The sequence below is a fragment of the Trichosurus vulpecula genome, chromosome 1, assembly GCF_011100635.1.
Source record: "Trichosurus vulpecula isolate mTriVul1 chromosome 1, mTriVul1.pri, whole genome shotgun sequence".
Lineage (NCBI taxonomy): Eukaryota > Metazoa > Chordata > Mammalia > Diprotodontia > Phalangeridae > Trichosurus > Trichosurus vulpecula.
Window position 1 is genome coordinate 66,623,333 of NC_050573.1, and position 23,751 is coordinate 66,647,083.

The 23,751-nt window shown below is 45.9% G+C and overlaps 2 protein-coding genes across 2 annotated transcripts; one reads left to right on the forward strand and one right to left on the reverse strand.

Annotated features, from left to right (window-relative positions):
- Positions 1-2,588: 2,588 nt before the first annotated feature.
- On the reverse strand, positions 2,589-18,161 carry NDUFA13 (NADH:ubiquinone oxidoreductase subunit A13). Its single transcript, XM_036741554.1, has 5 exons — positions 18,023-18,161; positions 9,915-9,993; positions 4,268-4,339; positions 3,583-3,652; positions 2,589-2,763 (listed from the first exon to the last, which is right to left on the reverse strand). Exons 1-5 carry the CDS (start codon positions 18,114-18,116, stop codon positions 2,644-2,646), a joined length of 435 nt encoding a protein of 144 aa, XP_036597449.1. The 5' UTR covers positions 18,117-18,161; the 3' UTR covers positions 2,589-2,643.
- A 901-nt stretch (positions 18,162-19,062) lies between these two features.
- TSSK6 (testis specific serine kinase 6) lies at positions 19,063-19,924 on the forward strand. Its single transcript, XM_036741647.1, has one exon. The coding sequence runs from the start codon at positions 19,106-19,108 to the stop codon at positions 19,922-19,924; it is 819 nt and encodes a 272-aa protein (XP_036597542.1). The 5' UTR covers positions 19,063-19,105.
- The last annotated feature ends 3,827 nt before the right edge of the window (positions 19,925-23,751 follow it).

Here is a 23,751-nt window from a genome sequence, read left to right on the forward strand (position 1 = left end):
CATTCCTTGGCACCAGAAGGTACTCTCCTTTCACCTCTGCCCCTTTTCCCAGGGCCTCCACCTACTAGTCCCTTCCCTTCTGAGATCACCTTCCATCTTCTCTGAATAATCTCGTATAATTGTAAAATAGGGATAATAACGGCACTCTTCTCCTAGAATGGTTGTCAGGATCAAAAGAGATCATCATAAAGCACTTAGCACTCTCCCTGGCACCGTGCAGGCACGATATAAATGTTAGCTATTATGATGATGCACTTGTTTCTTTACATGTCTCCATTAGAATGTTAGATCCTTGAGGAAAGACTGTTTTTTGTTTTATCACCAGCACTTGATGTTCTATCAGTCAGTCAACATACTTCCATTGTTTTATTAATTTTAATTATTGGATTTGAATTAATATCTCATTCATTCTATTCTATTGATCACTTACTATGTGCCAAGAACTGAAAGTAGCAGATCGCAAGTGCTCAATAAATATTTGTTGAACGCCTCAAAATCATCTTTCACTTTTCTGTAAGCTCACGGAGGGCAAGAACTATTTTTGATTTTGTCTTTGTATCTCACGTATGCAGACATATTGCACCACATAGAGCAGACGAGTACTTAAACATTTATTTAATTTTAATTTATCCTCATTTACCTGTCCTTGCTTGGCTTCTACACATCCTTTTAAAATCTGAGTCAATGAGTTAATTCCCTATGTATCCACATCAATCTTTAAACAGTTTCCTTTAAAACATCCTCAAGTCATTTCTTTCAAACTTCCTTGTTGGGAGCTTTCCGCTCTCTTGGATAAAAATCCCAGGTCACTAACTGCTACCTCTCTTCTCTCTGACCTCTCTGAAATTGGATCTCCCTCCAAATCAAAGAGTGTATCCAAATATCTCTTCCAAGGTTCCTCTCGTTTCTACTTCAGACACTACGTCATTCTTGGTCAAAATCAGGCTCACTCTTGAGCATCCCCTGGTACAACTCCATATAGCAGACTTTCTTCAACAGTGGGTACCCTGCACCAGGACTCATTTCCTGGGCACTGTCTTCTCTTACAGTGAATAAAGACTGAGAGCTTGCCCTAGCACAGGACTCTCATGGTTTGGGGAGAAGTTGTGCTTCCTTGGGAAAGAAGAGGACATTATCTTAGACTTCTCCTGGCACAGAACGGACTATTCAGAGCCCCAGCTCCCACCCACGACCCTGGCACACATGCCTGCTTTCTAATGACATCTTTGCTGGGGCCTGGCTTTCTCTAAGCCTTCTGCCAATTAGAAGGTTAGAGGATATAACTGCAGAGGGAAAGCAGGGCTGAACTGTGGGACTCTCTGAACTTGGCATCAAAAGACCTGAGACCAGGTCCTAACTCTGCCACTAACTCCCCAAATGGCCTTTGGTAGGTCAGCTCCCTTCTCTGGGCCTGTATGTCCACTGTGAAATGAAGGGGTGACAGAGTTCATTTCTAAATTTAGCCTGACTTGCTATGACTTTCATGACCCAGAAGGTCTGCACACAGGAGGTATCCTTCAAAGTGATGCAAGCCAAGGCCACAAGCAGGCTTAGGGGCCCAGGCTGCTCTAGAGATAGTCCAGCCTCCTCTTGAGACCTTGCCCAGGCTCCATGACAGAAATGCCTAGTTCACTCTTTCCACCATATGGGGTGCCAGCAGCTGTCTCAGACAGTAGTAAAGCTTCTAGATCTGGAGAAACCTGGGAGGCAGAGAAGAAACTCTCAGTCCCTCCTTCCCCAACCAGCCAGAAAAGGTGATCAGTCACCTTACGCAAAGATGGATGAAGGGAAATCACCTTACCAAAAAGTTGTTTTTCTCTCCTCCCACACCCCACAAAGGCTGTCAGGGTCAGACATACAGAGGTCCTTGCTAACATAACATCCCTAGTGTAGAAGGATAAAGAGACCCTGTCAGCAGGATGCTAGTGGCCCCCAAAGCCTGCACCAGCAGTGACATGGGAAAACTAAGTTATCCATCCTCTGTATTCTGCAAAGGCAGGTACTGAGAACATTAGAAAGACTGGGAGCGGAGGGTCAGTGTGGTTGGGTCAATGCATGGGGTAGGGAGGTAAGGATGGCAGTGATGGGGAAATGCATTTATGGTTATGATCAAGAATTCCATATGCGACAAGGATGGGGCATCAGCCTATGACTGGGAATGGAGTCCCTCTGTAGCCAGTAAGTAAGTAAGCCAATGATGGCTAGGGACTTTGATCTACGGTAGGGTTGAGCGACTAAGGGCTATCAATCAGCTTGCCAGAGGTGCCTAATACGGTTCTTACGATGAAAGAGCTTTCTTTGAAGCCCACTACAGTGGGGAGACCAACAGTAAGCACAGGGGGTGTAACTGAGAGTAGGAAGAAGGCCTCTCTTTTACTGCCCTTAAAAATAAGGGAGGCACAGCCCAATATTCATCAGCATGAACTGTGTTTCATCTGGGGGAAATATTAATGATGACTCCAGTATTGAGCAAGTATGGTCCCTGGGGCAGGGGGAAGTGCAGGTTTCTGCCCTAACAGCAAGGCAGGTGGGCCATAGATGGACATAAGTAAGCCCCTCCTTCTCCTCAACACACAAACACACACAAAGATTTCCAAGTGAACCTTTAATCTCTCTGAGGGATGGACAGGCCTTGGCACACCTTTAGGTGTACCACACGAAGCCATAGTTAGCGTGGACCCGCTCCTCATTGGTCCGTAGACTGTACAGCTCACCCACAGTTGGAGGCACCCATCGGGTAGTATGGAAGACAGACTCACCCACCTGGGGAGAAAGAGCTGTTACTGTAAGTCCCAAACCGCCATGGAAGATGAGTGGCCCCCAACCAAGGGCCCACCAAACTCAGGCCAGCCCCCAGCCCAAAAGGGACACCAACTGGTAGGAGTCTACACCATAGCTGGTGGGTGTCCCTACTCCCCAGGTTTACTGAGTGCTCCTAACTGAAGCATCTCTGAAATTCTGCTGGATGTGGAGTCAGAGAACCTGAGTTCAAATCCCAGCTGAGCTGCTCACTCTTTGGATCACACTACGCAGCTCATTTATTCTCTCTGGGCCAATGTTTCTTCACCTGCAAAACTGGGCAGGGGACAACAGGAGACACAAACGACCTCTCAGGTCCTTTTCAGTTCTAAATCTATGATCCTCTGAGTCTTACTCAACCCTCAGCCACCCCACTAACTTCTTTGCCTTCTCTTCTATGGCTGTCGAGGAAAAAAAAAAGCAAAAAACCCTAGTCCCAACACCACCCACAAAACTTGCAGTGTAATCTTGGGCCAATAACTTTTCAGTTTCCTCCTCTGTAAAATAATAATATTAACAAAACAAAATGCTAGGCTGGGAGGGCCCTTAGAACTCAGGATGTCAGAGCTGGGAGGGCCCTTAGAACACAGGATGTCAGAGCTGAGAAGGCCCTTAGGACACAATGTCAGAGCTGAGAAGAATTTCAGAGATCCTCTGTTTTGACACCATCAATCTATAAACAAAGACACTTGGGTCCAGAAAGAATAAAAAATTTGCCCAAGGCCACACAGTTAAATTAGAAGCCTGCTTCTAGATCCTCCCACCCAGCCTAAAGGAACCAACCTTCCAGCCAGGAACATCTTTCATGATTATAGCCTCCTCCTCCAGGTTCTCTCTCAACATACGCAGCTTCCTTCAAGCAAACAGACAACAGTTAGAAGCTACAGCCCCAAACTAACACAGTATTGCTGGTCCCTTAAAATTATCTGTGTGTGGGAAAGTGGGGAGAACTGGTAGAGAAAGAGGTGCCTAAACCTGGTCACGTAGCTTGTCCTTCTATCTGTCCTCTGTGGGAAAGATCTATTTCCTAAGGCAGGCAAGTGGGCAGTATCTGAATCTCTGTTCTCTGGGAGTTTAGAGGAACAGAAAGAATTTTCTTTGTATTTTCCAGCCCCATCCACTTTCTGCGGCTACATCCATACAGAGGGAAAGAAACAAAGCCAGTAAAATCCGGGAGTCTCACGCCAGTTGAAATCAAAATCTCAGAAGTCGTTAGATAAATTTAGCCAATCAAAGGCAAAATGGCTGATAGCGGGCACAGATTCACTCTGCTAGGATAACAAAAGAGAAATCCCTCCATCAGGCCCACTCATACAGTAGCCTTCACTCAGCTGTACTGAGGGCACCACAGGTCTGGCTCTTCTCTTCTACCAGAATCCTCCCACAATCCCAGAGAGACCCCCACCCCACCCCCGGCCTCCTCCGCCCGCTGAAGCCTTCTCCTAACCCCACTCTGAGGGAGTCCTACCTCCGATCCTCCTCCGCCTGCAACAGTGGCATCAGTGCAATCCGGGCTTCCAAGTCTTCAATCAGCCAGCGTCTAGAGCAAACGCAAGCAGAGAGTTAGGTGCCGAGGGCCGCCCTGACGGCTCCCAACAGAAATACAGTGTCATGTAAGGCCTCAGTCCTGAGGGCCAAAGATATAGCCAGAGCACAGTTACCCCCCCCCAACCCCTCATGAGGAGGGAGTGATATCACTTAGACCTCTAACCAGGAAGTTAGCTAGAAGCCCATCACAGCAAGTCTGGGGTGAGGGAGCACTTCCAAGAGACTGTAAAATGACGAAGTCAAGACAGATAATCCCTGAAATCCCTTCCAACAGTTTCCACATCCACGGACCACTACCATTCTACAAACGATTCAAGGGAAGTATCTTCTCCTATCTCCTCTTTAAAACCAAACTTGTTCTTTCTACTTCACAACATTTTGTTCTGATTATTTTGTGGTGGTTGTTCTATTTACATTGTTTGAATCACTGTATTTTCCTGGCTCTAACTTCACTTTGCCTAAGTTCATCTCAGATTTTTCATGATCCTCCACATTCATCATGTCCACTGTTTCTTAACAGTCCATTACATTCACATACCACAATTTTGTTTAGCCATTCCCCAATCAGTGGGCATCTACACTTTGTTCCCAGTTCTTTGTTACCACTAAAAGGGCTGCTATATAAATAGTTTGGTACTTAGGGAGCCTTTCTTTTTGTTAATGACCTCCTTGGGGAACTAAATTGGTAAAGATGGAAAGCAGTTTGGAATTATGTGAACAAAGACTAAAATGTCCATACTCTTTGATCGAGAATAGTTGTACAAAATCAGCTCCACCAACAATGCATTAGAGCACCTGTTTTTTCACAACTCCTCCAACACTGACTATTCCCATCACTTGCCATCTTTATCAATTTGTATAATTTTTTTTTGTAATAGCAAAGAAGTAGAAGGAAAACAGGCACCCACCAAATAGGTAATGGCTGAATAAATTGTAATAGTATATAAATGTAGTGGAACACTATGACACCATAAAAATGACAACTATAAAAAATTCAGAGAAACGAGATTTGTATGAATTGACACAGAGCAAAATAAACAGAACCCAAGTGAATAATTTATATGACTACAATAACGTAAAGGAAAAGAACAATGAAAGACTTAAGACGTCTGATGAATGCAGTTGCTCAACAGTGACTTCAGAAGACTGATAATAAACATTCCTCTTGTTTCTCAGGAGAAACTATGGGAAAACTATGAAAGAAAGTACACATTTTCAGACATGGCCAATGTGTTGATTTGTGTTGCTTGACTAAACTCATTTACTACATGGAGTATTGTGAGTGGAAAGGAGTCATTGGGAAGTGACAGCGATGTCAAAATAGCATTAATAAAATATTTCAAAAGGAAAAAACCTGTAACAGACATCTTGAGTGTCATATCACTGACGTGCAGAGAATGAAATCCTACAGTGTTTACTGCTTGTTAATTATAAAATTAAGCGGCAAACCCATACATAGCATCTTGGACATAAACTGCAGGCAGGTGATGGTCTAGATCCAGAATTATGTGGGAAAATGAAAGCTGGCTAAATTATATTCGGGAAATTCCATGATGCTTTCAATGACCCCAAGCTTCTTACCAAAAAGGAAAACCCATCTTTTTAACACTAGCATTTTTCTGATTGATGACTTTAAATCATGGAACACAATAATTTCCCCTACACCCTTCTCCATCAAACAAACAAAATAAATGCCTTCCCTTCTAACAAATAAGTGCAGTCAAGGAAAACAGATTCACATTTTGGCCTTGTCAGAAAATGTATGCCTCTTTCTGTAATTCTAATTCAGTACTTCTATCTCAAAAGGTAGGAGTTAGCGTAAGAGTCATCATATGGTTAATTACTGCAATCATCAGATTTGTCTTTCAAAATTGTATTCCTTTCCGGTGTTTTAGCTAAAGTAAAAACTGTTTTTCTTGTTCTACTTACTCTGTATCAATTCATGCAAATTTTCTCAGGTTTCTCATCCCTTTCACCGTCTCTTACAGAACAATAATATTCCATTATGTTCGTGTCCATAATTTGTTCAGCCATTCCTCAATTGAGAGGCTCCCTCTTTGTTTCTATTTCTGGTATAACAAAAAATGCTGACATAAACATTTTGTACATCTGAATAATTTCCCTCTTTCTCTGACCTCTCTCAACTATAAGTGAACTGGGTTAAAAGATATGGACAGTACAGTTCTACATTGGAAAGCTACTGTTTCAAGAGTCTATGAAAACCTAGCAAATGTGATGCCAATAGGCCCACCTGAGAGCTTTCTAACAATAAACAGTGTCCTGATCAGAGACGATTGGTACACAGGAACCCACAAGAGAGAAGAATACATTCTGTAAGAACTCTGATCTTGGCTGTCACGAGAGATGACTTGAGTGGCAATGAAACACCATACCCAGAATAACTGTATGACAGCAACAGTAGTCAGTGCTCGTGCAGCTACCTTATCTCCTCACTCTGGCCACATATGGTTGTAAACACACTGCACCACTATTTCTCTTTGTCTCTTTGTGTATATTCTTTCTTGATTTTAGGTTAATGAGTATGAGAGAAAGAATAGACCCATTTACAACTCCATTAACTCAAAAAGTCAGAAGAGCCACAAGAGGTTCAGCAACTGGACCCACAGCCAGATCTCCTGGTCGTCCCAACAACCAATCCCAGTGAGGAGCCATTCTGGAGGAAGGCCCTGAGGGACCCCGCTGTATTGGCAATCAAGATGGGCTCCTAGCACGTATTCAACCAAGTGCCCTTGAAGAGTTTGGCCTTTGTTTCCTTGATTAAATTAGGAGTCTTCGATGACCTCTTTGCCTCAAGGGAAAGCTTAGTTTACATGGGTTTGAGTGACATCAGAGGCTTTTAGACCGTGATTTTAGGTCATGTGGGTGAGTTGCACATGTGACTCACCTTCAACCCTGAACAAGATATATAAACCCAGAAGTTGGCTTTCTCTTTTGGAGCTCTGAGCCACAGCAGGAGTGGCATGTGTTATGAGCTCCCAGCCGTTGTTACAAGCTCCCAGATTTGGAGAAAACTCAGATGTTGGTGCTTCTCTGGTAACTGTATATTGTGATTTTGTCAGACAGAAATCTGTCTGTTGATTCATGTTTATTTGCTCTGTTTGTGTTTGCTCTGAAGTTCAGGGTGCTGGATTTTTCCCCTGAATTAAGTGAATGATATATTTATGTCGGATTACAGCAAGATTGTTAACCTCTTAATGTTGCTTTCCTTAGTAAAGCAGATCAAAAAAACCTGGGCTTGCAACATTCTTGTTGTTGGGCTTGTGTTGGTTGTTCTCCTCCACAGCAGCTGCTGGCCGGATTGTTGCGACACCAGCCCAATGACGGACTGGAGGAGGGGATTCTGCTTTAGGAGGTCAATGAACTCTGGCTTTGGCTATTTGTTGTTCAGTCGTTTATCAGTTGTGTCCAACTCTTCATGACCCCATTTGGGGTTTTCATGGCAAAGAACTGGAGTGGTTTGCCATTTCCTTTTCCATTGGATTAGGTGACTTGCCCAAGGTCACATAGCCAAGTGAGTATCTGAGGCACATTTGAAATTAGGAAGAAGAGTGAATCTTCTGGACTCCAGGTCTAGTGCTCTATCTACTGTGCCACCTGGCTGCCCCCTATTGGTTCCTACTATACTCTCTTTGTAAATCTAACTTTTTGATGTTAAAAAAAAAAGTATGAATTGCAGTAAGGACAAATCTCTTGGGGGAAGAGAGTCAATATATTCTATCAGGCTGGATGAGAATCATATAGGATCTTGCCACACTGATCTTTCAAAGGCAAACACTAATGACTGGCATGAGGAGCACCATGAAACAGAAGCAGCTGCCCCATCCTTGGTTAAAGGGATCACATGCCATAGCACCAATTTTGTGCCTAACACAAAACAGCATCACAGTCCCTATGTATACCAGATCAATAATGGGCCTGGTCCTCAATCTGTAACTTTCCCATAGGGAATTAACTTGTCAGAGGGTTTATGATTATCTCTAATAGACAATAACATGCCTCACAAACAGTTGTAGGCCATGGAAGGCATAGCAAATTCTTCTATTAGTCCTGACCCCAGAGAGTACCTTGAACTCCAGCTCTGTTCTCTTCAGACCCTGGACCACTCAAGTCAGTGGTCACTCCCCATAAATCAGTATAAGTAAAGATCCTATCTGTCTCAACCCTCAAGGCTCTTTCACAAGTCATCCATTTGGTCCATTGGGAGCAACTGCCATCCTTCATTGTATTCCTCATTATTGGATTAATGGATGATGAGGTCCAGTTGTACATGTGTCTCTTATAGTAAGCATAACTATTAGTAAACGAGACAAAATGGCATTTCTCAAAAGCCTAGTCTTTACAGGCAAGGGCTAGCAAGAGGCAGGGCACTGGGGTGGGACAAGAGAGCTAGGCTCATTATGACAGAGTAATCATCTACTCACGAACAGCCTGAAGAACACGACACAGAATACACCATTTCCACTTAAAAAGAGAACCTTCCTTCATGCTACCCATCTTGTTAAAGGGATCACCTTGCATCACCCAACTCATAATGGGCAATGGGTAATTCTAGATGATGGGTGATGATATGGCCCCACATTATCCAATAAGTAAAAACTAGAGGTTTCCTCAGGTGACAAGGAAGCCACACCAATGCTTCAAGCCTTGGTCCTCCAGATGAACTAATCCCAAGGGTGGCCTCTTTGGCCTCTTAAAAGGGATACAACCCAGCCTATGTAAAGCAGATACCACTCCTACCACACACATTTGTACCCAAGGGATTTTGCTTAAGATCTTATGACATAGAAAAAACAATTCCTGGTGATAATTGTGTCACATAGCAAACAAAATTAGAGAGAATATCACTGACTGTTAAACGTCAGATTCACATTAGCTAGAAGAAAGAAATTCACTTTGTATTCAATGCAAGATGCAGGCAGATTCTATCTCCCAGCGTGAGTGGCTGATGCTCACTTGGATACAAAGTACCTAGAGACTGTCTTAACAATCTTGCATATCCAGAGGTTACTCCAGACTACATCAGGAGACCATAAAGAAGAAGCCTGCTCCCCAGTGCTAGGGACAGGCTTTCAGAGTCACATTTCAAGGTCTATTCCTTGTTTCAGTAGAACACACTCAGAGAGAAAGACTGGCTGGGCCTTGGGCCCAGAAGGGGCAAATAAATGGTCTGGGGCCATAGGTGGGGAAACCAAATCTCACCTGATAGGCAGAAGGGTACTTTACAGAGTAACTACACCAAACTTCCTCATTTTTACAAAGAAAATTGAGGCCAGAGAGAGAAAACAATTCATCCAATGTCACATATAGTAGGATTGGGGGGAAGACGAGGAACAGTTTGGAGGGGAGTAACAGGGAGAAAGTGCAAGTAACATCTAAAGTCAGTGAACACAGGAGAGTTAATGGCCTTTACAGGTATCAAACCCATCAACATTTCAGCAGATTGTGCCATAAGCCAGTCACCGTGGATCAACATCTGGCTCTTAACCAGACAACTTCCCCGAGCATGCTGTATAAGCAGTGCAGGCAAAGGAAGATCAGGACCATACCTTCGTTCTCGGTTCCACTTCATCATGCCCCAGTGGCCAAACAACAGCGTCCCGATACCAATGGCAAACATGCTATAGCCTGGAAGGGAAGAGAGGGAAGGGAGGCATGGGACAGATTCTGGTCTTCATATTGGAGTCAAGGCAGGCAGGCAGATGTTTCTGTTGGCTAGTAAAGGAGGAACATGTCATGGTGGAAGAGTCCTTAGAACATAGAAAATACTGCTAGAAAGGGATCAGACCTATGAGCATAGAAGGGCCCTTAGAACGCCATAGAATATACATGTCAGCGGGGGACAAGATCTTAATTTAATAATAATAGTTGACACTTTAAGGTTACAAAATGATTTCAACATTCTCTCTCATTTGATCCCCATGACTTTCAGTAAGGATTGTGACTTTTTTTTGGTCTAGACTTCATCAGCATAGAAAACTCCCAGGATACAAATTTCCTCCACTGAAACAAATCAGCAATTCACCTGTATTTTAAGATGTCTGAAGCATTAGGAAGTTGAGTAAACCACCTTCCTTACTCATATGAAAACTGTACAAATTTGTCAGAGGCGGAACTTGAACCCAGGTCTTGCTGAACCCCAGACTCAGTCTCTATCTACCACACCTTTGTACTGGATTAGGCAGCTAGATGGCAAAATGGATAGACCAAAAAAAAAAAAAATCAGTGAGCCAAGTCAGGAAGATCCAAGTTCAGTCTGGCATCAGATAGGCTCTAGAGTCACTTAACCTGTCTGCCTCAGTTTCCACAACTGTAAAATAGGAATAATAACAGCACCTGCCTCAGAGGGTTGTTGTGAGGATGAAATGAGACAATATTTGTAAAGCGCCTGGTACACAGTAGGCACTATATAAATGAGCTATTTATTATTACTATTCGCATCATCATCATCATTATTGTTATTATCAGCTGTCCTCCATGCCTGGAATATACTCCCAACCTCACTGCTGTCTCTTAGAATCTTCTGTTTGCTTCAAGAGTCTGCTCAAGGAAGAACTTCCACATGAAGCTTTTCCTGATCTCACCAGCTGCTGGTGCCCTCCACCCAAAACATTTACCCTGAAATTATTCCATATAAACTTATTTATGTATGCGGTGTCCTCCAACAAACTCTAGGGTCTTTAGGGGCAGGAGCCATTTTGGTTTTTGTTTTGCTTTGGTATGCCCAGTGCCTAGCAGCACCATACCTGGAAACTGAGACAAGCATTTAGTAAATGTGTGGAATTTGTTATTGGTCGGTTGTTTAGCCCGGGTTTCACCCCCGGATCAATGCCAACACCGATCAGAATAGGAGCTTTACCTAGCTCTGTTTTTCCCAACCTGGGCCAATTCACCCCTCCTTAAGCAGCCCAGCTGCCCTCTCCTTCTAGGCATTCCTCATTCTCCCCTTAGCACAAACATCCAATGGACTTCAGCCAAACTTCAGCTCAGAACTCAGAGGAACCTCAATGGAGTCACCAGCCTCAACCTCAACTACAGGCTCCCCAAGAGGAGAGGTTACCAGCACGCATCACAACTCCCAACAATGAATGTACGTGGACCAACTCATCCCTATTTAACCAATGAGGAAATAGGTTCAGAGAGGGGGGAAGCTAAGCATTCTGGGTGAAGGACAAGACGAGAACAAATTCATAGAAACAGCTCAACATCCCTCCAGGTTGGTATCAATTCATTAACACTACTAAATGTGGCTCCAGTCATTCCAACAGGTCTGAATCCCTACCAAACTGTATTAAGTGTTTACCCCTTATCTCTTCATCCTGCCCAGAAGAGCATAAGCCATCTGTCAAGAGCTTTGCTGAGAGCTAGGTATAGATACTACGTCTGCAGTGTTTCCCCAACCTGCTGGTCTAGTAGATTCATCAAAAAAGAAAACCAAACCTAATTCTTTCTTTTTAAATAATAAGCGTGATTGGTGACTTCAGTTTTGACATCACAATTATCTCCGCACAAACTCCACCACCCTAAAAAAAGCACTTCCTTATAACAAAATAAGCAAAACCAACAGCAACTGCAGCAAAGTATGACTTGTGCTCGATCAAACCAAGCTGACTTGTTAGTGATCACAACTTACTCTTCTAAAGACTTTGACTCCTTGAATGAGCTATTCTAGAATTCTGCCAGGAACAGAGGTTAACTTCACTGAGCTATTAGAGTATAAAGAGCCCACACTCTTCTCTTTTCTGAAAATCTGGCCGCCCATCTCTAGACTGCTTGCTCTCTTCTTCTCCCACAAATTCATCACAGATCCTGACAGTATCTCAGCAATCACATACATATCTACCACATGTGTCACTGCCCTAGGATCTCATTATTCCCGGACTGGTGACTTGAACTCATTCAGGACAGCCTAGGTACTCTCTTACCACACACCTGCTTATCTTGGTCTCCAATTACATTATCCATTTTGGGGCTACACGTCCTAGTTCATAAATCACTCCCCTTCCTCCAAAAGTCTAGAAGGTCAGCCTTATTTTATAGTTCCACCCACCTAAAAAAGCTTTGTTTTTGGCCTTAGTTCTGATATCATTCTTATAGGATTGTACACTTTTCTATTCATCCTAATCCAGTGGTGTCAAACTCAAATCGATCCCTGCAGGCCACAGACTGACTTAGAAAATCATAAATTAACATCATCTATGTTGTACTGTATTATTATTTATTTTGTTAGACATTTCTCAATTACGTTTAATCTGGTCCAGGCTACACTTAACAGTTTTGTGTTAGACAACTCCCTTATAAGCAACCTGTCCTTGTTTTCTTCCTTCTCTACACTTTTTAAACATCTAAATTATTTGATGAGTTCCCTGTTCTGAATCCACCTACTTATACTATCATCTACCCACACCACTTCATCTTGTCCACAATTATAGTAAAGAAACACACTTTGCCAAATGCTTTGCTAAAAGAGCCTATGGTTATGCATACATCTCTTTCAAAATCAACCTCCAGGGAGACCCTAGGGCTGGGGATTTAGAGTCAGGAAGGCCTGGGTTGGAATCCCACCTGATACTTCTCAGCTACCTTGGAGAACTTTGGATAAGTTAACTTGACTTCTCTCAGTCTCTTCTTCGGTATGATGAGGATAATAACATCCAAAACATCAATATCCCAGCACTGTTGTGGGGATTGAGAAAGATAATAGTCATTTTTTTAAAGGCTAAAAAAAAAGCTCCTCGAAAAAAGGCTTTTTTTTTTTAAAGTCATTCTGTTCTTCCTCATAGGAATTGTTTGTTTATGTCACTATAATTTTCAGCCCTCTTGTACTGACTTCTCCCTGTAAAGTTTAGGCCAGCTAATCCCAACTACCTTTTCTCTGAACTCTCTGAAAACCTATTCATCCAAAATCTAGGATGTGAAGAAGACAAGATCCCATTTTTTCTGTTTCTAGCACACAATCTGATTTGGAGTGATCACTTCCAATATTAAAGTCTCCGTCATTTCTACTTCAGCAACTAATTCCTCCTTATTGGTCAGAATTGAGTCCAGAAAAGCAGCTTACCTGTTGTCATCCACCTTTAGAAGAAGGAAATTATCATTAAGAGAATTAACAATTCATCAGCAGCCCTGCTTCTGGCAGAAAGGGCTTAGGCAGATATATCAGAAGTTATCCCATATCTCACAGACAAAAATCCTTTCTCTATTTCCTCTTGTCTGAGAAGTGTGTAGTGTATCATCCTGACAATATTACTTTTTTTCCTCCACTGATCCTCACTGGAAAGACTCTCTACCAAGCTTTTCCTCGCCTCTGGCTTCTCGATTTCTCCAAGAATACAACTTTTTTTTAATATGTGATGCTATTCTGAATCCTTTTAAAACTTACTCTGTTCTCTCTGAGGAAGGCATCTCCTTCCATATCCAAGTTTATGCTATGAGTTTCATTCACCAAATCTCAGTGAGATAGCTATTATCAACAAACATTTATCAAGCACCTACTAAGTGCTGGGCAAAGTAGATAAGAGTGTCAGGCCTACAGTCAGGAAGACTCATCTCCCTGAGTTCATGTCTGGCCTCAGACACTTAATGGCTGTGCAACCCCGGGCAAGGCACTTATGTTTGCCTCAGTTTCTTTACCTGTACAATGAGCTGGAGAAAGAAATGGCAAACTACTTCAGTATCTTTGCCACAAGTCAGACACGACTGAAAAGTGACTTAACAAAAACTAGAAAATGAAGATAGAGAAAAAAAATTTAAGTCTCTTGCTCTTGAGGAGTTTACATTCTATCAAGTTAAATATGCACCACATTTGTAATTTGGTTGTCTCCCACTTTTCTTGACCCCCACATAAGTGAACACAAAGTATATAAGAGGCATACAAAGCAATTCCAGGGACTAGAGATGGGACAGGGAGGAAGATCAGGGAAGCCCTCACGTGGCAGCAGATGGCACTTAAGCTCAGCTTTGAAGGGGGGAAGCTAGATATCCTAAGAGTAAAATGTAACAAAATATTAAGTACCTACTATGTGGGGGGCACTATGCTAAGTGCTAAGTATACAGGGACCCCCCCAGGACACAATGAACCCCAAATGCATTCTCCTTCCCTTAAACTCCACAAATGCCCCTTATGGTGGAGGAAGGAAGGGAAGAAATAAGCATGTATATGGCACCTATTATGGGCCAAGCACTGTGCTCGGCACTTGCTACAAATATCTCATCTGATCCTCACGACAACCCTGGGAGACATGCTATATTATCCCCATTTTACAGCTGAAGCAAACAGAGGTTAACACACGTGCCCAAGGTTACATAGCAGTAAATATCTGAAGCCAAATTTGACCTTGGGTCTTTGTGACTCCAGGCCCAGTGCCTTACCTCACTGCACCACATAGCTGCCTCTGTATATAAGTTAATTTCTATAAAAAGAGTTTAGGTTATATGGATCTCTAAAGTTCTCCTTTCTAGCTCTAATTGCCTTAGACACTGACACTACCTTCAAGAACCTCAGATCTCTCTTCACTTTCGAAATCAAACCACTTGAAAAAGCTCTACTCCTTGCCTCCAGTTCCACATCACAAACCTGCCTGTTAGACTTTTTTGAAGTAGATGTTCTGCAGGCATGAACAAGCCCCAAAGAGAACTCAGTCCCTTCTGCCCAAGCACACTTGAACTTACCTATTCCTATGTAAGGTACCACCACACACCCCCACCCAAACTGTTTCAATCATTCAGGCCTGAAACTTCAAGCATCACACTTGACTCCTCGGTCTCATTCCCCATAGCCCATCAGCTGCCAAACCTTGTCATGTCTTTCTCCATAACACCTCCCAAATAGGTCTCCTCCTCTGTCTACTCACACAGCCACCATCACGGTCCAAGTCCTTCATCACCTTCATCAGGTTACTGCAATGACTGCCTCCTAAGGGGTCTCATTCCTAAGTCTCTCTACATTCCAATCCCTCCCCTCCTCCACACAGCTGCCCAAACGATTTTCCTCAAACTGCCCTAACACAACACATACATACACACACACACAATCTCTCTGTCTCTTCTCTTCTATAAACTTTTCTGTCAAATATTTAACACTTTTCACAATCAGGACCCTTCTTAAGCATCAAACACACTTGATGGTCATACTGGCCTAAGACCACACCACCAGATTTGGCAATTAGATCACTGGTAACTTTACAGTGATGTTTGGAGTCTGAAGGGACAGGATCAAAAATGAGGAGTGTGAGAGGAGGGGAAATAGAGGCACCTGGTTTAGATGGCTTAAGAACTTTACCTGAGAAGGGGAAGAGAAATAGAGGATTATAGCGAATTGGTGTGGTAGGGCCTAGTGAAGGATGGGCACAGGCATTAGGGAAGGAGTTTGAAGGTAGCAGTAACAAGAAAAAAGGGTGAAGACCAGAGAGAGAAGCCGGACAACCAAGAAGGCAATTAGCTGGAGGGCAAAGGACAGTAACAAGGGCACATGTGGAGGTTAAGCCTTGGGGAAAGGAAACGAGAATAGGGGATGTCAGGGGACTTTAAGAAGACAGGGGAAGGAGGAGAGGGAACTCACAGCAAATGGCCTCAATTTCCTAAGGAAGAGACAAAGCTGTCATCTGAGGGAGGCAGAGAGGAAGGTCTGGGAGGCCCGAGCAGAGAGATGCTATAGCTTCAATGAGGATTGTGAGAGGAAATCAATTAGTAAGAAACAAAAAGGACTGCCTTGCTACAGGGAGGACTCAGTTGTGGTTAGACAGCAAATATGTAGCCTATCTAGTCAGTGCAATTGCGAGATTCCTCTAGCTTCATTCAGCAGCACATAAGAGAAACGGAGGTAAATGAGGGAAAGAATACTGGCCTGGGATTTGGTATGGAATGAGCAATAAAATGACAAGAGGCCCAAAGATTGAGGTGAGGAGGGCATGAAACCAGGATGGTGGCTGAGTAGAAATAAGAGGGATAGGGCTGCTAGGTGGCACCACAGTACGCAAAGCACTGGCGGAAGACTCAAATCCAGCTTCACATACTTCCTAGTTGTGCGACCCTGGGCACTGTCTCAGATCCTCATGTGTACAATGAGCCAGAGAAGGAAATGGCAAACCACCCCAGTATCTTTGCCGAGAAAATCCCAAAGGAGGTCACAAAGAGTGGGACGCGACTGAAACAACTCAACATGGTCTTCTGACCATGCAGATAGTACGGAAGCTGAATAAAGACTCCACAAATGATAGATATTCAGGGAAAAGAAAAGTTGATGATGACTCCAAGGTGGAAAACATGGATAACTGGAAGGAATGAATTCTGTTTCAGACATGCTGATTGTGAGAATCTTACAGGACATCCAGCTTGAAATGCCTAATTACAGCTCATAATAAAAGCTACTCAAAAGAGAAATCAAGGCAAGGTAGATCTGGGAGTCATCTGCACAGAGATGACTTAGAAAGTCAAATTAACCTCCTCATGTTAGGATCAATTCCACAGTGCCTGTGTCAGATGTCTATCTAATGTTTTAACTGCTGTCTCTGTTCTTGCGTATTTTCTCTTATGAATTACTGGTCTTTCCAGCTATTATGAATAACAGCAGCATTTATATAGTGCTTTAAGGTTTTACAAATGGTATCTCATTTTATTCTCACAACAACAGATGAGGAAACTGAGAATGAGAGGTTAAGATCAGGGTTCATACAACTAAGTGTCTGAGGTAGGATCTACTCAGGTCTTTCCATTCCAGATCCACTGCATGCACCACCACCCTCCATGCCTGTTACTTATTTTCCTATCTGGCACTAGGAGCTATATCTCCTATAGTTGCTAGTTGGCTTGGCGGATATACATGCAGTCATCTCCAAATGATTGGTAATTTCAGTAAAAGGAGAAATCCACTGAAGGATTGCAGAGATCGGGTAATACCTCACAGGGATAGGTCTTGAGCAGTGCCCTACAATGTATAAAAATAAATAAAAATTTTTAAAAGGCGATGGATTTAGACACTAGTAGTGTGTGTGACCTTGAGCACGTATATTACACTCTCTAATCAGTTTCCTCACCTCACCAAGCCTTTGACCAAATGACCTCTGAGGTACCTCTCCAAGTTTAAGGGTCTAACCTCGGACCTCAGAATGATCTGATGTTTTTCCCATTTCTGCTTAAAATCCCCTTGCTCAGATGTGCAAGACTCTAGGCAAAAAATACATTTACTAGTTCTGAAACTCATTTGTGAAACTCCGTCTCTAGCCAAAAGCCCATTACACCCCTGGAAAACCTGGGATTCATTCATCTCTACGTTCTAAGGGCTCTCCTAGCTCCGACACTGTTCTAAGCTCTCTCCTGGCAGGGCCACTCAATGCTCTAAGGCTTCCAGGTCCGGGGAACCGGGAGGAACGAGGGGGCCCCGGGGGTCAGCGGTGGTTGCTGGAGGTCCCTTCGGGGCAGGGCAACCTCGGGGTGCTAGTGGTGCGGGAAGCACTCGGCCCCCAAGTGCCCGGGCCGTCGGGGGTCCCCCCCCACCTCCCTTCCAGCTCTCCGCGCCCCACGCTTAGGGCCACCTGGCCGCTCTGGTTAATCCGCGAAGGGACCGGAATCCTCGGGCGGGCAAGAGAACGGGAAGAAGTCCCCGGGAGGAGATCGGGAAGAGATCGACCGCGCCCCGCCTCCCCCAAGAAACACTGACCCGAAATTCCCCGACGGGGCAGGTTCCGCTTGTAATCGATGGGACCGTAGCCCCCCGGAGGGGCCATGTCCTGTTTCACCTTGGACGCCGCCATCTTGCCGGCCCAAGGCACTTCCGACAGCGAAGGCCCTCCTAGGAGGAAAGAACCCGGAAATAACGTCAAGGGGCGCGAGCTCGCTCCGCCATTTAAAGAGTGGCGGAAACTACCGGAGAAGCGGGTCTTAAAGGGGCGGATGTTCCACTTAGGGGAGGGTGGAGCAAGGAATACACCCTCCGGCGCGGTCTCCGGTCTCTGGAGGTAAGGGCAAGCCGGTAATAATAGCAATACCTGGCATTTGAGTAGCTTTTTAAAGTTTGCAAAGCACTGTCATCTGATTTGGAGGCAGCTCTGTTAACTGCGTTAGGGGCTTTAAGTGACGCCCAAGAAGCCCCTAGGAGTTAGCGCGCCAAACCTGGACCATCGTTGACCTTGACCCCCATCGGACAAGTTTAGTTCCCCTTAGTTTCCTCGTCAGTAAAACAAGGGGTTGGACTAGCCAGCTGGGCTTGCTAACGTTACTCTCCAGCTCTGAACTGGACTTTAAAGCTGAAGGCCCAGCACGTCCTGCCCCATCGCTTGCATCGTGCCTACCGAGGCCGCCAGGGGGAGGTGCCGCCTTAGAGTTACCCTGCCCGGGGATGCGAGTGGAGCAGGGGAAGGATGGCAGTCCCCAGCACCCCTCGGAGCCCAACTTTATCAGTAGGACCCAGCCTCACTTACGTCCAATCAGACTCCGGGTATGGGCGTCTCGCCATCCCTTATCCCAGCAGCATCTCTATCCCCCCGGGTGCGCCCCCTCCACCCACGTCACAAACCGGGCCCCGGCGTGCAGAGCCTGGAAGCATGCGGCAGCCTCTCTGGGGCCCGTGACGCCCCCAGTCACTTCACAAGGCGGAAATTGTTACCTGGGCGATAAAGGGCGGCGGGGGGCCCCGGGGCAGGAGTGGGCACATGGGGGTCAAGGTCTGTGGGTGCCAAGCGCCATGGGTTAAGCCCCAAATCGAAATTCGAAAAACCCTCCCGACGCTCTCGCCCCGTCCATCATGTCTGGAGACAAACTCTTGAATGAGCTGGGCTACAAGCTGGGCCGCACCATCGGGGAGGGGAGCTACTCCAAGGTCAAGGTGGCCACCTCCAAGAAGTACAAGGGCACGGTGGCCATCAAGGTGGTGGACCGACGGCGAGCCCCCCCGGACTTTGTCAACAAGTTCCTGCCCCGGGAGCTGTCCATCCTGCGCGGCATCCGCCATCCGCACATCGTGCACGTCTTCGAGTTCATCGAAGTGTGCAATGGGAAGCTGTACATCGTTATGGAGGCCGCCGGCACCGACCTACTGCAGGTGGTGCAGCGCAGCGGGCACATCCCGTGCGCCCAGGCGCGCGAGCTTTTCGGCCAAATCGTGGGTGCCGTGCGCTACCTACATGACCACCACCTGGTGCACCGCGACCTCAAATGCGAAAACGTGCTGCTGAGCCCGGACGAGCGGCGCATCAAGCTCACGGACTTCGGCTTCGGACGCCAGGCGCACGGGTACCCGGACCTCAGCACCACCTACTGCGGCTCTGCCGCCTACGCGTCTCCCGAGGTGCTCCTGGGCATTCCCTACGACCCCAAGAAGTACGACGTGTGGAGCCTGGGCGTCGTACTCTACGTCATGGTCACCGGCTGCATGCCCTTCGACGATTCGGACATCGCCGGCCTGCCCCGCCGCCAGAAGCGCGGCGTACTCTATCCCGACGGCCTCGAGCTGGCCGAGCGCTGTAAGGCGCTCATCGCCGAGCTGCTGCAGTTCAGCCCGTCCGCGCGACCCTCCGCCGGCCAGGTTGCCCGCAACAGCTGGCTGCGCGGTGAGGCTTGCTAGCGCCCACCCTAGCGGGGCCGCCCCAAATCTCCTCATCCCTTCTTCCCTAGCTACCTGACCCCGCGCAGGGGGAGCGGCACGAGGGCGCCCGGCGCCCAGGGGAGAGGAGCAGGAAGCTCCCCTGACCTCATCCCCTCCACCCCTTTTCTCCTTTCTCTCCCGCCCCCCAGTCTAGGGGCGTGCTACAGGGGGCCGCCCCTCCCCCCCACAGGACCCAGCGATAGTGGGGTCTGGGGGGGTGGGCGAGGGGTGGGTATAGAAAGGGGCATGACCAAGATGCTAGGGACAGAGCGAGAAAAAAGGTGGGGTCCAGCCGCGCAGGAAGGCCCGGAGGAAATAGAAGTGCCATCACCACGCTGGGCAGGAGGGAATTGCCAAAGCCCGCAGAGCCCCTGCTCAAATGTGGAGCGTAGTCATGAGACCTCGAGGCGCCCCACTGTTGGCCGAGACCGGGGCTGGCCCTCCCTCCACCCTGCTGGACCCGACAATAAACTCGCTCTCTTGCTAGCAACCCCTGACTCTGGTAGCTGCACTGTAAGGGGGCGGAGGAAGGAGCTTATTCTGGGGAGGCGGGGCAGGAGCAGAAGCTATTTTAACCGCCCCACCCCCTTCCCTCTCTGTCAGTCTTTCTGCCCAACTCCATCCTCTCCTTTAGCCTGTGATCGTCCGGCCTGGAAGGAAAGGGTGTGGGGGGAGGCGGAGCGAGGAATTTTAAGTTTTAGCCCTTGGACTTCCAAAGCAGGTCCCTTCCAAATACGTAAGGCTTTTTAGAATCCCCTCCCCAATCACAGTGCCCTCTTTATGTGTCTTGTTGGGATCGGAGAGCAAATTGGGGTTAAAAAAAAAAATGGAAACTTACTAGCCACTGGAGGGCAGAGGGGGGAGAGGGAATGAAAGGGAAGGGTGGGGCGGAGTGACCTCAGCTGAGGCTCTGTTCCCCAGGGCCCTTCCTGCCCCTCCTCCCAGGAGACCGGGAGCTCAGGAAGCCAGATGTGAGATGGCCAGGATCGTAAGAACTGGATGTCTAACAGTAGGGCAGGGCACTGGAAAAAAAAATGTTTGCACTAAGTTTGGAGGCGGAGAGAGCAGGAGAAGCTGGTAGCCCTGGTTTAACTCGGCTTAAAAGCCCTAAACCAGGTAACCACCTTTACCTGTTTACTACCCACACTTGAGGTGAGCAACAAAGCTTAGCAAGGCCTTCTGAATAGCCATCCATGTGCAAGGCTAGACCCAGCATAAGCTAGGGTTTCCCAACTTGCTGGGCTGGAAGGCCAGGCTCAGGGCTTTGAGGGATGCCACAAGGTTTAAGGAGATCACCCAGGGCCTGTTTCCTCAAATAAGAAATGTCAGGGTTGAACTAGATTATCTCTAAAACTCCTTCCGAGACCTAATGCCTGTGATAAGCAGCGAAGGGAGGGAAGAGCCTTGAAGACAGCCTTAGTACTGCATCTCTTCTGGCCATTTCCGGGATTGCCAGCCTAGCTCCGGGTCTCCTAGATCTAGGGAGAGTCCTGTGTACTCACTAGAAAAGGGCAGAAAAAAGAGGGGTTCCCATGGAAACCAACAATCCCCATTTGCTCAATATTTGCAGTACACCTAATGTGTTTTACACAAGGCATTAGGGAAACAAAACAATATGAGACCTGCTCCCTGCCCCAGTGAATCAAGCACTATATGTGTGTATTTGGCAGTGTGCCAGGTGTTGGGGTTACCAATACAGAAGTGACAGCCCTTACCCTCTGGGAGTTTGAATTTTGTAGGCATGCTTTAGCCTAGCTTAAAGCCCTCAACCTAGGTAAGTTTACTCCCCACACTTCAAGCCTCCAGCCAAGCTTAATAAGGCCTTGTAGCCCATCCCTGCAGAAGGCTAGACCCAGGTTGCAAAAGCTAGGGTTTCCCCACCTGCTAACTGATAAATAAATGCAGGATATATGCAAAATAATTATTCAATGATGGGGGTCTACTAACAGTTCAGAAGAATTAGCAAAGTCATCTCCTAGGAGATAGCAGTAATGTTGAACCTGGAAAGTATTCTTGGGGAGTAAGGGGGATAAGAGGCAGAGAAGTGAGGAAGAAGAACCCTCCAAACACAAGGATGGAGGAGATGAAAGAACTATATACAGAGAACCAGCGAGTAAAGCCAGTTTAGCTGGAGTGCAGATATAGCCCAAGAGAAATTTATGATCCATAGAGTAAGATGCCCTGACACCAGATTATGAAGGATTTTTCATGCCAGAGTTGAGCACTTATGCTTCTTGACTTGATTGAGGCCTGAGTAGAAAAATGTTGAGGCTATGAAATTGTTAAGACTCGGCAACTCACAAGATGCAGAGAGGTGAGAAAAGGTGAGTTGGGTTTGACTCCTAGCTTTCGCCCCTGAAGGTTTGGAAGAATGGTGATCTGAACAAAAATAGAAGTGAGGAAGGAGGAAGAGGGGCATTCAGGGGGAAAGATGATGGTCTTGCATGTGCTGAGTATGAGATGCCTGTGGGGCATACAGGTAGAGATAACTAACAGGTAGTTCATGATGTGAAACTGGAGTTCAGAAGAGAGATGAGGGCTGGACGTGTAGACCTGGGAGTCATCTGCATAGAACTGACAGCTGAAACCTGGGAACTGTGGAGAGAATGCGTATAGAGAGAAGAGCAGGCCCAACAAGTGGGGTTTACCTTTGAATAGGGGGCCAGGCATAATGTATCAATAACAACTCAAGTACATATTCTGCTCCCTTCTTTGCAACCCTCCTAGGTAGGTAATGATTGTCATTAGTTCCATTTTACAGATCAGGAAAACAGAGCCACAGAAGTTTCCATAGTAAAGTACAAAAAATGGCAGCTCACATTTTCAGGCACTTACAGCATGACCACCCATCGAGGTAGGGACGATAGCAGCAGTACTGAATTTGACATCAAAAGGCCTGGGTTTTCATTTTTGCTTTAGAGAGTGCATGACACAGCACAGGATTTAGAGTCAGAAAGACCCTGGGTTCACATGGTCCCTCAGACATTTACTACCTGCATGACCCTTAGCAAGTCGCTTAACCTCTCTATGACTCAGTTTCCTCATCTGTAAAATGAAAAGTTTGAACCTGATAACCTCTGAATTATTTCCCAGTTCTAACTCCATGATTTTCCAAGTTTCTGAAATCTGTGATCGCTGAGTCTACTACCTGTGTGATCTTAAGCAAGCCCTTCCATATTTCCTCATTTTTAAGATGTGGGTCTATATGGCCTTTTAAGATTCTTTCCAGCTTTAAATTTCTTATCCTACCTCTAAGTTTCCTTTCCTACTTTAAAATTCTAAATGAATTAATTGTCTAGCTTCACACAGAGCTAGGGTGGGATTAGAAATCTAAGTCCTCTAAGATCAGTGAATGCTCTGGGGCTGTTTGACCAACCCCATTATCTTTCTGCACTGACACAATCAGGTAGAAAGGATGCCTATAGAAGAAGCTCATACATGGAGCCCCTAGTTTTATTAGCTAGACACCAAACAAGCAATGTGATGATAGGAGTATAGAGGAGAGAATCCAATTGCTGCATTGTGAGTCCCTGTGGTTTCCATGGGCTTTTTAGAGGTGAGATTTAGATCCAGCCTTAGCAAGTGGAGAAGGAAGAACTGGTGAGTGGAAAGGCTGAAGCAAGAGAGCAAATACCCAAATCAAGGAGATAGCAGGGAGGCCAGTTTAGCTTGGAGTGGAGGGCAGCTATAGGAAATGAGACTAGAAAGGTAGAATGGAGGGCTGTAAAGCACTTGAAAGACCAGGCTGAAGAGGTTTTGACTAAAAGGTTGATGTAGGTCAGGGCTGTCCAACCTTAGGGTTTTAT

Excerpts from the sequence above, each read along its gene's own strand:
- TSSK6 (XM_036741647.1), top strand. The coding sequence starts at position 19,106 with ATGTCTGGAGACAAACTCTTGAATGAGCTGGGCTACAAGCTGGGCCGC.
- NDUFA13 (XM_036741554.1), bottom strand. The coding sequence starts at position 18,116 with ATGGCGGCGTCCAAGGTGAAACAGGACATGGCCCCTCCGGGGGGCTAC. Across the intron at positions 3,653-4,267 it reads CAGGCGGAGGAGGATCGGAG|GAAGCTGCGTATGTTGAGAG; the intron begins GTAGGACTCCCT and ends GTTTGCTTGAAG. Across the intron at positions 2,764-3,582 it reads AAGATGTTCCTGGCTGGAAG|GTGGGTGAGTCTGTCTTCCA; the intron begins GTTGGTTCCTTT and ends CTTTCTCCCCAG.